The 15,507-nt window shown below is 46.9% G+C and overlaps 1 protein-coding gene across 1 annotated transcript in view; it reads left to right on the top strand.

Annotated features, from left to right (window-relative positions):
- Positions 1-15,224, top strand: part of LOC115331720 — a 35,950-nt gene extending 20,726 nt beyond the window's left edge. The window contains exons 2-3 of the mRNA XM_029993947.4: positions 13,141-13,289; positions 14,776-15,224. Coding sequence (XP_029849807.2) covers positions 13,141-13,289; positions 14,776-14,967 — 341 coding nt within the window. The 3' untranslated portion in view covers positions 14,968-15,224. The remainder of the gene's footprint in view (positions 1-13,140; positions 13,290-14,775) is intronic.
- Positions 15,225-15,507: the final 283 nt, after the last annotated feature.

Genomic DNA, 15,507 nt, shown 5'->3' with positions numbered 1-15,507 from the left:
GTGAGCTAATGGCCCGTGGAGGAAGATTTGGGAAGGGGGGGGGGGGGGGGGGGGGCACAAATATAAAACTAACGAATTCGTCGCCGCCGGCTCCAGAAACTGTCTCTTTGGAGCCGGCCGTCGTGCGGCAAAGCCCCTATAACGAAGACAAGCTAACTCAATTTGAGTGAAGGTGTGTTGCAGGATGTCATATATGTTATTCAATGTTTTGCCATCACAAGTTAGTTCAGGTTACCGCAAATGGTTAAGGAGATGTTTAAAGAAATAAGGTGCGTTTCTGCATTAATAACAGAACTACAATAATGGCTAGGCATGGTTTGCTATATATATTCGTAAAATGCATTTCAAGATGATCATTTTGATATATATTTGCGTCGTTTTATGTGAAGTAGTTTGTTGGTAAATAATTTCTGAATCTATCTCTAAAACGTGTTGATTTGACGTGTTTCGTTTTATTATTATCATTTTGTTTTTGCATAAAAATATTTTATTGGATCTTTTTTATCCTGTGTACATGTCGTAAACCTTTCATAAAATAGGTAGAAAAAATTATTACTACGGGCGTATGCTTCGGCGTGAAATTGAACGTTGTTCAAAGTAGCATTGCGAAACCTTGGCAATTTCCACACCTCGAGCTTACAAATTTTATATCAGAAAATTAGCTACGGCGTTTGCATATACACGAACTCATCTCTGTTACGTCACGCCGCGGTCGGGTGGCGTGTCGGACGTACTTCCGGTCCGGGGCTGTGGGCGGAAAGTGCCCATGTGAGACGTGTATTCCTGCGTTGTTTTGAAAGGAACCAGACAAAAACCTGCCTTCTCGTCAAAATGCTGCGACTGGGGCTGTACCAGAAGTGTCGAGAAAGATTTGAAGGTCAGTTTTCATGCGCTCGGTTCGTCCAAAAACTTGGATATGTGCCGTGAAAAGGGAAAATCAGACGCCGTCGGACCTCGATTGCTGGGGCGGGAAGCATTTTGGGTTGAATTCACGGATACCTCTGGTCATCAAATTTATTTGTTTTGTTCCAAAATGGACGCCCGAAGACCGTCAAGTTGTACGGACCACCTGCGGACTACGTTCAGTGCGTCTTCAAGTTCAAACAGCCGCCTGATCGTTCGAACTGTCGTCTGCTCTTTCAAACGTTTCTGCTTGTCGTCTGCTCTTTTAGAGGACACCGGCCCGTAGACCAAACGTGGGGCCTCGGTACTTGCGATAAGAAGTAAGTGCAGACCTCAAAAGACTGAAGTTTGAAGGTTGGTAAGCAGGCTGGACGTAAACAGTAGATACAAGGAGATGTTGATCATTGTTACCAGTGGCCATCACCACTTGTTATGCCTGATTCACTTGGTTAGATTCTGCTTGCGATTTTCAGTATCGACGTCGACATCTCAGCTACGGTTCACGCGTTTGCAGTCCGAGCGACGTCGCTACTGAAAATTGCGAGCGAAATCGCATCATGTGAATCAGGCTTTAGCGTACATTCTGCGGCGTCCACGCGGAATGAATCGCCGCATGTCAGATGATTCACGCGAAGTTTTGCGGTTGCAACGAGCTCGGTAATTTCGCTGACGCCGCTCAAGTAGTCAGACATCGTTAGGAGGACGTAGAATCAACAATTCCAACGCCAAAAAGAGCGCGGGGACTCACACCGACGCCGACAACATCGCATTTCAATGGTTTGTTTATGGGCGACGGCGAGCTTTTTGCCCACACCCCCATCGCGCATGCGCGGCGCTGGTGGCGTCCGCTAGGGGCGCTCCGGGCGCTCCGGTTTTGTTTGTAAACATGAGTTAATGTATAGCTAAATGCTCCTGCCAAGAACATGGCTTATATATATATACTCGAAACGTCGTAATGAACTTCGAATTAGTAACTCTGACAGGTACGGCATCTTATGTATATATATATAGTATATAGTATATATATATTATATATATAGTATATAATATATATATATATATTATATATATATATATAGTAATATATAATATATATATATACAATTATACAAAAAAATAGCACCCGGACCATCACTGCACGATCTGACGTGGAAACGCCCTATAGTTTCTGCTAGTGTAACTGTAAGACGCTCCTGTACCGCTACTCTAGTTTCTGCGCGTGCACAGAAACTAGTGTAACTGTAAGAGAATGTGGTCGTGGACAAACGCAGGCTTGTTTGGCCTGGCTATTCATCTGAACTTGCCGCTGCAATCGCATTCTTTGTTGCCTATACCCACCGTCGCCATTGGGAGAGATGTGCACCTCCCGGTATTCTTTACACCGAAATCTCAGTCCGCCTCCAGCGCAATCAACTCCTGTCAAATTGCGGATGGTTATTGCGGCCCCGCGAACTAATAGGGGCTGAAAATAATGAGCAGTTCGTCATTCGGAGACTTTGCTCCCCCGCTCAAATCCATCAGCAATGCTGCCGGATACGCTCGAGCGAGCACCAGACACATGTTCGCTCGAAAAGACGTTGCTTGCAGCAACAAACACAGAGGGGATTCCATGGAACATCTCCAACTATTTTTGTTTTTTTTCTTCTTCTTTTCTCTCTTCCTTCCCTTCATTTCGCTCGTGCCGTCTGAGCGCCGATAAAGCGTTCGGACAAAAGACGACACGGGCGCTTCCCCACATTACTGCTTCAAACAAATTATAGCTTCGTTCGATGTACCTGCATTTTCTGCACCGATACAGACAAGTGTAGGGCACTGTACTTCCGGTACGTATAGAGGTACGACCGGAAGCACGCGGCCCTACACTTGTCTGCACCGGTGCAGGAGGCGCAGGTACATCGAACGAAGCTACTCGAGACCTATAGATCATGGGTAACCTTCGGGAGCGCAAGATAACTCCGGCGCGTCGCCGAATGTGCGACGCCAGGCGCAAACCCGCGACGTCACGCTGGACGAATTTGCAGCGACTAGATAGCGGCAGCGTATTCGAAAAAGCTTGTGAAGCGAGTTCGTTTCACTGCACTCGTGTCCACTCGCAGAGTTCCTTTCGGCCGGCACTCCACGACTGGCTGCACGGGCTGCAACCCGAGTTCGTTTCAGTGTCCGCACTCCACGCGTGCATGCACTCGCTGCACTGAGAAAATCGAGCGAGAGGCAGACAACTATAGGAAGTATTCACTGGCGGCCATAGCTGTGTGCGCGACTGCTGAGTGCGTGCTGATGGCGAGCTTCTGCAAAAAAATTGGGTTGTGTGTGTGTTTATACAGCCTAGAACTTGGTCTGCCTCACAGGGGCGACGAGTCTCCCAGCTGTAGATGAGAAATTTAGCCAGTGCGGTACAGCCGCTAGCCTGGGGTCTTTAACGTGCACCACGCAGTTGTGATACACGACCGCACGCCGGTACGATGCTCATCCAGATCGAAACGGGCAGGGGTGGGGCTCGAACCCAGGATCCCGGAGTTCTGCAGCGCGAGCTTTCGCTCCACGTGCTCCGAGCTGGTGCGCGAGCTTCTGCAGTTCTTTTGTAAAGTGCATTCCGCACCCTCAAGATTGCCGGCCTTAGCAGCCTATTAATGTGGGCTCATTCTGAGCATGTACTCTAAACAGCACCCACAAATATGGCGCCCAGCGAATACTCCTTATAGGTTGCTACAAGATGTCATTCGCACGGAACGAAAAAAAAAAAAAAGTGGATTTTCTTCTACAGGTTGAATTTTGACCGTCTGAGATTTGATGAATGGAATGATATCGACAACCCGTGCTTCATTTGCAAGTTTGAAATCGTTTTGTTACCACAGACGCTGAAATCTACCGGTGGGAAGAAAAGCTGCAGGACACAACGCATCAGCGACCGCGAGATCTCTCACCATCCGTGTGCGGGTGAAAAGTTGGACGACGTTTCTCGCCAAAGCCTCGCCCAGCAGAAACCTGTGACGCGTCCAATCAACGGCCGAGAAAGCTAAACATATAGCGATTCTACCCGAGGCTCGGGTAAAATCGCCATGTTTAACATTTGCCCACACCAGCTATCTCGCAGTCGTATTTTGTTCGAGAAAGTTTTCGTTCTCACCGCTCTCGCCGGGGATAAAATCTGATTCAACTGTATACGACGATCGAAACCGAACGTGCCGCGAAACATATTGCTGGAGGATCCGACGGACTCGTTCTAAGCCGTATCCTTCCGGAGGTTCACGCTTAAAACTGATGAAGCTTCTGCGCGAACAGTATGGACAGCTTTCTCCAAAGCAAACGGTTATAGACCCTTTTCAACAAAATCTTGCAATAATGAAAAAAAAAAAAAAAAAAAAAAAAAAATTAGATTTGTCTGAGGACACTGGGCAGCGGGCGCCATATTGAAGTATGTTCCCGGTTTGTTCACGTCGCCCGAGCACGAGTTTCGTGGTGTAGTGAGGTCGTCGGTGAAATGCCAACTGCCGTTTCTTTATCACACGCTGAGAAATTCTTTTTTGTTCGTCTCCGAGTAAGAACAAGCGCCTGAATGATACCATGAATTTAATAAAAGCGAGACTGTATTAGTTCCTTGAACGCTGTTTACATGTTTCAGTGATGAGCTCTCGGTCACCTTGTTGTGAAGGAAGCGTTCGTGGCTACGCGAGTTGAAAGGCGTTGCATCATCCTCCTAGGCACTTCCCGATCAGTCGCGAGCTTATGTAACACGCATTGCACAGATATCGGCGAACCTGTGATAATGGGCTGAGCAATTGCTATGCGCTGCGCTTGCAAGGTCACGAACTTCCAAACTTGCCAGCAGGTTGCAGACGGCACGCGAGGCAGGTATAGGTGCCATGTCTATATAGAAGCGGTTTTGCGAATGCAGTGTTCCTTTCCGTTTGCTCGGACGGCGCTCGCGCATCATCTGTGTAGACTGGTTATGTAAACTAAATGCCACATTTGATTATACCGCCGTTCTCACTGGGCTGTTTTTAACTGATTCTATCATTTACACACACAAAACAAAACCTACATACCTCAAAGTTTGTTGTTTGAAATTTTCATTTATTGCTCAATAAGTCGTATTCACGACCAAATAATTTTCACGATGTCGAACATAGTTTACTTATTTCTTTATCTATTTATTATACCTCAAATGCCCCCTTTTTTACACGGGGTATTACTTGCGAATGGCTCATCAGTGGATGACGTACTCAATGGCGGTCTTGAAATGAATGGGGTTGGAGTGGTGCACGGCGTAGGTGGGTAGATCATTCCAGTCCTTTGCCGTCTAAACAAAAAAGAAAAAAAAACGACCAGAGATTGGTAGATGTTCGAGCACATGGAGTATAAACTGCTTTCTCATGACTAATATGGCCTGAAACTCGGTGAGCTGGCATAATAACAGAACTGTCGACTGATATGAAATAGAATTTGTGAAAGAGACAGAGCCTGGCAAATTTGCATCGTAACTCAAGGCTTGGGAGATCAGCGTGAGATTTGAGTTCGCGGTTACACTGGTATGGTAAGAGTAATCGTAAAAGATATATCTAGCTGCGCGATTTTAAACAAACGATCCCTGGGTAACAATTAGTGCATGTATTAGCTACAAAAATATTGAAATAACGTCCCTTTAAATTGCATTTAGCAGTCCGAACGCTGTAATTAATCCGTTTTGTAAATCTGCCGGACGAGCACGCGAGGCCTTATCTATCATCCACGTCTGCGAACGCAACTACCCACACGAAGAAAGCCGTATTCAAAACAAATAGCCGCACCCTTTTCATGAACAACGATCGCAGCTATATCAGTAAAGGCGCGTTCACACTCTTGCAACCGAGTACGACCGAGAAAGACTTCTTGGGACCGGATGCGCTGAGCGGAGCTGGTCCTAAGAGATCGCAAGAGGCTTAAAAACCGGTTTGGTCTCTCTCGGTCGTACTCGGTCGCAAGAGTGTGAACGGCGCTTGATGTATCACCTTAAAGGCCCGTTCACACTCTTGCGACTGCTTGCGACCTCTTAAACCTGGGTTCCTTAAAACTTCTTAAACCAGAGAACACACTGGCGCCATCTATTGGGAAGCAGTGTAAACTCGGCGGTCCGGCATATTTTTTTTTTATTTCTCGCGCAATATCCTTTCTTTTTTGGCTCGAAAAGCTTTTGTCAATGTTATAAACGAGCCTTTCTATGGGTATTACGCACATTCGACCTCGGAAATCCCGCAAAACCTTCGCTTTTGTGAAATGCAGTTCTAGGGTCACCGCATAGATGGCGCCACAATGTCAGTGTGTTCCCTCATTTTAGAAACATTTAAGAAGTTGTAAGAGATCTCGTCTCTCTCAGTCGTACTCGGTCGCAAGAGTGTGAACGGGCCTTAAGGCGCGTTCACACTCTTGCAACCGAGTACGACCGAGAAAGACTTCTTGGGACCGGATGCACTGAGCGGAGCTGGTCCTAAGAGATCGCAAGAGGCTTAAAAACCGGTTTGGTCTCTCTCGGTCGCACTCGGTTGCAAGAGTGTGAACGGGCCTTTACTCGCAAATCTCCGCGTCAGACGGTCCTTGTGCACGTCGAACGGGCAGTCTCCATGCCGATCGTGGTCAGCAAGTTGCGGAAACTTACGCCGTCTGCAAACATCTCCACGACAGTCGAGCTGTTTGAAGTCGTCGCAAATATAAACCGAACATATGCGTAAGCAAATTTGGGAGCCGGATAAAAGGCTAGCGCGTGAATCACTGAAGCTTGTTGGCGTTCGTGAAAACGCGCCAATCGGAGCGCCGAAATTAGTCCATCGACTTATTTCCCAAGCTTTTCCGAATACGCGAATCGGCAGCGTCGTCGTCGCCATGAGTGGCAGCTGCGCACCGCCCCGACGCCGCCATAAAGACGCCGTCTCCCCCGACATCCCGTTGCCGGCGCCAAGGGACCGAATGGCTCGCAGATTGGGCGCGATGAGGCGTCTCACGTTTGCGGCTACTTAGGGAGGGAGTTTTCCGGGGCTCCACTTGAGTTGAGTGAGTGAAGTGGCGCTGCTTGCGCTTGAAATCGGCCTGGCAAGGTCACGCCCGCGTTTCGACTGGACGCGGCTCTTGAGGCCTGCAGGGATGGCGACGCACTGAGCGCGTGAACCCGAGGCTCGTTCAGATACGACGACGGTTCCGATCACATTTGGTTAAAGACTTTACGTAAATCGTAAGCTCCGGATTGTACGATACAGTAAGTGCTCGATCAATTTTCAACGCGACGGCACGAGCTCCTGCTAGCGACGCAAAGCAAAGCTTCGGCGAACGATCTACGAAAGGTTTCTATTGTTTCCCGCCTTGAATTCGTATAGCCTCTACGAGTTACGGCAAGTTGAGGCAGACTAACTTCCCGGCTGTATAAACATACAACAATTTGCTTTGTTTGGGAGAAGCGGTCGCACACTTTCACGTGGTGTTTGTGATATCAGTTATGTTTTATTTCATCAATGCGTACACGTTTCAAATGCAAATGGAAATGCAAAAAAAAAAAAAGTATCGTTGTTTTCTTTTACAACGACAACATCTTGAAAAGAAAATATTTTGCGCAGCGTACAAACTATGCGCAAAACTTGTTTTCCTTTTTCTCTCTCTCTCTCTCTCTCTCTCGAGGATACCAGTTGTTTTGCCACAAGGTTCCGATCGATTGAATGCGGTTTCCTCCTGTCGTTGCAGTGCCTCGCTTGGATAGCTGCAAACAAAATTCTGGCAGCTGTTACGTGTCTGTTAGGGTGCACTAGAATGGGGAGGTGTGCCGTTCAGCGTCCGTGAGAGCGTCGCAAAATGTGCAAGAACGCCGGTGAGGGCGCTGTGGGGCAGAGCGTGGTAGAGTTCCTGTATATGCTACCTACGCTCCCCCTTCGGGGGAGCTATAGAGGAACTCTAGAGCGAGGCCATCCGCGCAGACAGAGGCCTGGCGGTCGCAGCAGAGATGCTTTATTCGGAGTTAAAATGGTCGTTTTCTTTGTTCTTTGTCTTCTCGGTTGTGAGTAAGAATAAGTTCCATCCTATCGCACACCTCCGTGAAAAAGCACGACTTGGGCGAGAGGCAGAAGCTTATATTCAAAGCGCGAATGCCGTTTGAGAGCGATCAGTTGCTTACATTGTGTCGCTTCTTTATTTATTATTTTTGCTCGTTTTGCGGTTATAGAATAATAATTGTTTATCTCGCCTTACATACAAGCACCAGGAATGCGAAGTTTGAGTATGATATGATATAAGATGCTTTCCTCTCCACTTTAGTGCCAAAGCTCTTCTAGTTATTTTGCGAAGTAGATAGTAAAAAGAAATTGCCTCCTTGTGCCTACCCCCCCCCCCCCCCCCCACCTTCCCAGGCCCTTGGAGATTTAGACCCCCCCCCCCCCCTTTTTTTTAATTCCTGGGGAAACCCCTGCACCTCCCAGTTCTAGTCAGACTTGTACGTAACGCGTTACAAGTAATGGATTACTTGTAATCGATTACATTTTACTGTAATTTTGTAACGCTTCAATTACTTCCCTTAAGGAGTAACTATCCTGTAATTGAATTACTTTTTGCTGTAATCGATTACAAAATTACCCATTACAATTTCCGCAATTAATTTTTTTATTTATCTTCTTTTTTGTTTTGGTGGGGGGGGAGGGGGGTTAGGTGTGCTGGAGCTACGCAGCTGTAAGCAACGGTCAATTTTTTTTTTTTTTTATTTTTTATTTTTTGTTTTTGAAACCACCGTAAGCACGGGATCTCGAGGATTAGTAGGCCACTTCACCAGGCTTCGTTTCCTGGGTACATCTTTTTTTTTTTTTTTTGGTACACCGGAGACTAGGCCCGGGTATGAAAAATGGCCTTATCCAGCCTCTTGTGAGTAATGTAATGGGGTTTGGCATTTCAGGAGGGGGGAGGGGGGGGGGGGGGGGTCGCCCCCGAACCCCCCCGCCGCCTACGCCACTGCTTGCATGTTTAGACAACCTTGAAGTTGGTACGCCTCAACGGGTGACCTGTCTCTTAGCTGTAGATGAGAAATTTAGCCACTGCAGTACAACCGCTAACCTGGGGTCTTTAACGTGCACCACGCAGTAGTGATTACACGAACGCGTGCCTGTACGAAGCTCATCCAGATCGAAACGGGCGGAGGGTGGGGATCGAACACAGGAGGTTCTGCAGCGCAAGCTTTTTCTCCACATTCCGAGCTGACATGCGTTAGCCCATGCAGAAAGAAAACACGTGGCTTGACATATATTTAGAGACAAGAACGAACACAAAGCGACGAGAGAAATATCAAAGTCGTAGTAGAGATTAGCTTGTTTTCTCCCGGACCTCGATGGGCAACCTGGAGGGGTCTACCATCGGGGAGCCGGAGAGGAGGGGGAGGAGGAGGGGGGGGGGGGGGTTCGTGGGTAGGATGCCGGTTGCTCATTGGACTCGTTGAAGAAGACTTCTCTCTTCTTTTTCTTGTGACGACAACAAAAAATCAATCAACTTTTTTTTTTAACCGCATTTTATTATGATTTATACCTTTGGCTTCGTGGCCTCACTTGGTGTGGACAGTAGGGGAAGCGCCGGGAGGCCAAAAGGTCAGGCCCTATACGGCTTAGAAGTTAAACATTGCCGCGGTTTGTTTACGAGCCGGGGAAAAAAATATACCGATTCCAACACAATCTCGGCGAGAATCGCCAAAACGTGCTTCGCCAGGGGCTCTAATCTGGACGCTTGGCGACAAAGTGTCCGTGATTGGCAAGCGCCGCGCTTGACCTTGGCGCCGACTGATCACGGCGATCGAATTCCTCGCCGACTTTTTCGCCAAGTGTCCAGATTAGAGTCCCAGGAGTCTTCCTCTCGGGCCAGAGATAGTGGACGGAACCATTGAACGATGCGCCAGGCACAAGGCACGTGTAGGCGTATCGTGAACTCGAGCGTCGCGGAGGACCTATGGACCCGTGTATTCTTTCGGCGTTCCGGGAATCGGAAAGCAACTTCGCGGAGATTCTCACGATGCCGATGTGCATGCATGGAGAATGGCACATAAACATCAGTGGCGCTCAAAGCTGCTAGTGTCTCGAACCCCCTGAAACTTGATCCGAGGTTTTCGAAGATGCCGAGCTCGAGCTCGGTCGCGTACGAAAACGGCCTGCCGTCGTTGACAGGAAGAGCACTTCGGGGCTCTGCTGGCCACGTGGATTCACGTGCCTGAAAACTCTCCATCGCCCTCGGGTTGGGAGAAGATCTGTAGCCACGACCCTCCGCGGGAGACATATATACCTCCGTTCGTGGTGGAAAAAGCAATGTTCAGCACGTACAAAACGCCGTCTCGACGGTGTTCGAAAATGCGACCACTTCTACAGTCGTTTCGTGTTTTTCCAGCGCTGTTGGCACCAGCCCATACCCACCTGCACGGAATGAGTGAAGTGCAGACGAGCGGCACCCTCGAGCGAGTAAATTTCAGCTCGGCCAATCAGCGCAACTTCCACCACAACACGAGGCAGTCTCCCATAGAGTTTTTCAGGCCTCGGGGGACAGCTCTGGTGGCGCACTTGGCAGCGGCCGAGTTCCCCTGTGTTAGCCGCCAGTACTCCGGATATGATCGGCCTGAGACACTGCCAAGCAGGCGCGGAGAAAAAGAACGAGGAGGAGCGGCAACGACCTTTCCAAGGCATTCGCCGGCGAGAACATATGAAGTCCCGCGCCCGTCAATGACTCGGCCAGTAGTGGGACAGACGTTCTGCCGTGCGCCAAGAAATATACGTTCAGTTTTGCCGCCTCACTTTTGCACCCAGCAGTCCCAGGGGCGGATCCAGGCACGTATCCAGGAAGAGGGGGGGGGGGGGGGGGGGCGCCATGGGGCCCGGACTTCCCCCCCCCCCCCCCGAAATCTTCCATTTTGCTGGGACCTCCTCTCCCCCCCTCCCCCTCATACAGCATTTTGTCATAGGCCAGCCCCCATGGGATCCGCCCAAGCTACGTGCCTGGGCGGATCCAAGGGGGAAAGGGGTGGCCGCCCTCCCCCCCCAAAGAAAAAAAAAAAGTCGACCTTTACTTTCCTTTCTTCTCGGAAGGCAATTTGACAAGGGTGGAGCCCCCGGTGCTCACGAAAGAATGGGAGAATAGTATCCTTACAAATTTTCCGCCCCCCAAAACGGAGTTCTGGATCCGCCCCTGAGCAGTCCGCAATGTCGCAGATGGGACTCGGTGCCACGTAGCGCTTTAGTCGCGCTTCTTCGCTTGATGTCACCAGGCAAGGTGACATGGATTACTTTAACTGCAAATGAAGACCATTTTACTCCGAAAGTAGTTAATTACAAACGGGAATTACTCTAGTGCGCAGGAAGTAATTACTAAATGTTAAAGATTTGTGCTACAAAGTAATGCAATCGATTTGTTACTTTTAGGCAACCGCGTGAATTACATTTCGAACCACCAAAGGAAGTAACCAAATTACAGTAATTAAATTACTACTCGCGCCTTTAGTCAGAACGCGACTGGAACACACAAGACCAAACCAATCTATATTTGCTCAAGAAATTATGAACAGACCATATGTATGACGCAATGTCTTCCGGTCCTTTTATGATGAATAATGTCATGCGGGTTACCCCAGTGTTTAGGTCACTGAGGAACTCTTTCTTTCTCGTATCAAACAAGGCATATCTTATATTGTGCATATGAATGCATGATATATCTTCCTTCCGTATGATCCATCATAAGGAAGCAATGCGGGAAAAAGTGGGCCATAAAAAAAGCTACACTCTAAGAAATGCCTGCACGTCTACTTACCCGCAAAGCACTCAAAGAGCCAATCTCTGCGATCTACGAAATGTGCTCAGCCAATGATGAGGCGGAACATCCGTTTAGACCGAAAAATGACGTCTGCACTGTGGCATTGCGTAATACGAAGCGTCATGCTTGCATTGCCTAATGCCACAGCGCAGACTAAATTTTGAGGTCGAAACAGATGTTCCGCCTCATCATTCGCTGAGCCGATTTCATAGATCGCAATGATTGGCTCTTTGAGTGTTTTGCGGGTAAGTAGACGCGCAGGCATTTTTTAGAGCGTATAATTTAAAAGGAATATTGTGGGGTATGAACGTTTTCCGCTTGCACTTGAAAGCGTACATAGAAGTTAAAACGCTACCATACGTCGTCTCACAAGTTGTGGGCTGCACTCTCAAACACGGGAGCGTGAGAAAGGTGAAAGTTTGTTTTTTAGTCACTCGGCAAAGGGGGGGGGGGGGGGGGGGGGGAAGGGAAAACATTTTCTAAAGTCACGAAAATCGCCCGTGCCTCCCACAACTCTCGATATGTGTCAAGTCCTTTAGTGCAACTAATCTCCGCTAAGTTCTTTTTTATATATATTTTAAGTCAGTGTTGGACAAAATACTCGATAAAAGTATTTAAGTTAAGTTACTAAATACCTGCTTCATAAAGTATTTAAAATACTACTCAAGTTACTTTCATTGTAAAGTATCTTGAGCAGAGTACAAATACTTAGAAATGTAATTCTATTACTTTCGAAGACACTTCCGCATCGCGTAATTTGTATCGACGTCAGTGACAACGACAATTATACAGCGTCGCAAATCTGGGTTACCAGGATGGTTTATTAGCAGGCAACAACACAAAACAGAAAACAAAATAACGTAGCTCTAATTTATGCCGTCCGACTATAAGAAGCAAAATGAGATCGTAAACATTTTTTTTTTTTTTTTTTCAGTCATCTCGGTCTAAAACGACAGTACAGTTGCCCTTGTCGGCTGGATGGAGCACAATCTCGTCATCTTCTCGAAACGCTCCAAGTGCTTTTACTTCTCCTTTTGGTAGGTTGTGTAACTTGTGTTGTTGATGTTGCGGTATCTTAGACAAGATGCCGATCATTTTTTGTCGGGTTCGTTCGCAAGAGCTTAGATTCATGTGCTCAAAGCCGTCTTCAAAGACTGCGACCGTTTTTGGCAAAGGCGGCCTCGGTGTGGTCATGTTAAACCCATGACTAATCTCTCACAAGGAGAGAGTAGCCTGGACGAGAGATCTGCGACAAAATTGGGGGTGTTGGTGCTGTGTTTTGTTATATGTCTGTTCTCCAGTCTCAAAAACGTTTTGCCTTGAGACACTTGCTTATTTTCAGCAGCAGTGGAGGCAACACTTTCGGCGAAAGACTGTAAGGATGGGAATACGTCTGGAATGCTGTGTTTTAGCTGCCGTCGAGTGAAAAACAGGTCCAGTTTCTTTTTCTTTAAGGTGGATTGGCACTCGTGGATTCGAGCTTTAACCAGACGGCTCTCAGCCTGCTCGAGGACCTTGTGTCCTTCCGGCGTATGTACGAGTCGCTTAATGCGAAGGCTTTGGGGAACCACGAGGGAGTCCCGGCAGGCCACCGTAAAGTCCAGGTGAGTCATAAACATAAGAGATGCTGCGAGCAACATTCACATACCGTTTAGTGAGCTGCGCTGTCTCCTCTCCGAAGTCAATGCGTAAAGACCTAAAAGTAAACATTTGACAGAGATCTAATATGTACAGAGATAAATATTTGACAGAGATCTAGTATTTACAGAGAGAAATATTTACAACCAACCATTCACACGGCAATGACCTCTCCAGCCAATGAGAGATGTAAGCACCTTGTAAGCACGGGGCTGGGCTTAGCCCCGGGCTGCAACCTCCGCCTTCTGCATCTAAATTGCCTCTAACGGCGTAGATATTGCGCGAAAGCTTTTCTCTTCGTGGAAAAATTATTTTGAAAATACGTGTCCCTTTTATGAGATTTAAAAAAAAAAATGTTTTTTTTCTTTGCAGTGTCCCTTTAAAAAGACAATGCAAGAAAAAAAATGTTTTGCAAAATCTTTCGACAGAGTCTAGCACCGGAAAGTACTAGATAAATTTATACGGGTACTAAACATTATTGTCTTTTACGATGAATTGATTCTTACCTTACGAATCGTCAGTAGTATGTTACTGTGGGTAATGCGGAATCTATAGAATTGCACGTTCTTTCAGGAGTACCCCAAGGCTGGGTACTCGGTCCTTGGCCTTTTTTGTGTGTGTTTATTAATTGTCTGCGGGTTGATAAACCGTCCGTACAATGTCGTTTTTTTTTTTTTTTTTTGCTGACGATAGTTTTGTTTTTCAAAATATCATGTCCTACCGATCAGAAATGTTTAGTCGATAGCCTTTATATGGTATTCCCCTGGTGCCAAGAGCCAGGCAAATTAATTTAAATATCAAGAAATGTGTGTAAATGACAGTATAACGCTGAAAAGATGTCCACTTTTTTATGCTATCAAATTTGTGCCTTTAGAAATCGTCATTTCATATAAATATCTAGGTGTGATCATTACGTCCAATTTAAACTGGCCTGTTCATATTGAAAACATTATATCTATTGCGTCCCGTAAACTCTGGTCTTTACGCAGGACAATGCGTCATTGTACTTCTGAAACGAAGCTCGTGGCATACACGCCTTCGATTCGTCATTTACTGGAATATGTGGACATTCTATGGGATCCACATTCCCAATTATTTATTGATCGCTCGAAAGGCGTTCAAAAAAAAAAAAAAAAAAAAAAAAGGCACTACAATTTATTTTTAATGCTTACGGCATGGAAATATCTGTATCATCCTTGTACTACACCGCCCCCAATCTGGGTTACCCCAGTTATCTACTGGCAGAAAAGTGAAGCCTTTAAAAAGTTTTGCACAACACAACACAAGATAAGATTGCCTTAAAGTTTGAGGACTATCTGAGGTACTATAACAACCAACAGCCGTGACACAAGGCAAAAACGTGATAAGCTAACCCTTGAGTTCCAATGCAAAAAAAAATAAAAATAAAAAAAATACATTTTTAAATATTCGTATTTTTTTGTTTTTTCCCAGGTCCGTTCGGTGGCGCCCTCTTCTGGTTTCCTTTCCCGACGTCACGACGACGACATCTGCCTCGCCGTGATTGGCAGGATTTGCCACGCTGCGAACCGGCGATTGGGCATGCATTATAAGAAACTGGGAGATTATCACAGGGCGCCAGGGTCACGCGACGAGTTTGAGCGCACCTCCGAATCGTCGCGTTGAGCACCAATACAGTTCCGTCAGATCTTCGCCTTCGCGCAGTGGTGCCAACGTTCTGGAATGAGACAACACTGGTGTGTCATCCTTTCTTTCACATACGTTTGACCTGGAATTTATACCGCGACGACCTAGCAAGTTTCCAGTGACAAATCGTTTAAGAATCCAGAAGAACCAACCAATCTATATAATTGCCTAAGAAATTACGAAGAAAATAAAACAAAATGTATCGGGCGATTGTCCTTTTATGATCAATAATGTCACGCGGGTTGTTTAGGTCATTGAACAACTCTTTCTTTCTCGTATAAAGCAGCGCTTATCTCATACTGCGCATATGAATGATATCTCCCTTCCTGTCGACATGACATAAGGAAGCAATGCGCAAAAAAAGTGCGCAGTAGAAAAAAAAAAAAAAAACCTGTAATGTAACAGGAATATTGTGGGGTATGAACGTCTTCCGCTAGCACCTGAAAGCGTGCATGGAAGTTAGAACGCTACAATACGTCGTCTCACACGTTGTGGGCTGCGCTCTCAAACACGCAGGCG

This window comes from Ixodes scapularis, unplaced genomic scaffold, assembly GCF_016920785.2.
Source record: "Ixodes scapularis isolate PalLabHiFi unplaced genomic scaffold, ASM1692078v2 PGA_scaffold9__187_contigs__length_104089568, whole genome shotgun sequence".
Lineage (NCBI taxonomy): Eukaryota > Metazoa > Arthropoda > Arachnida > Ixodida > Ixodidae > Ixodes > Ixodes scapularis.
Note: the sequence above shows the minus strand (reverse complement) of the source record. Positions and strands in the feature narration are given on the sequence as shown.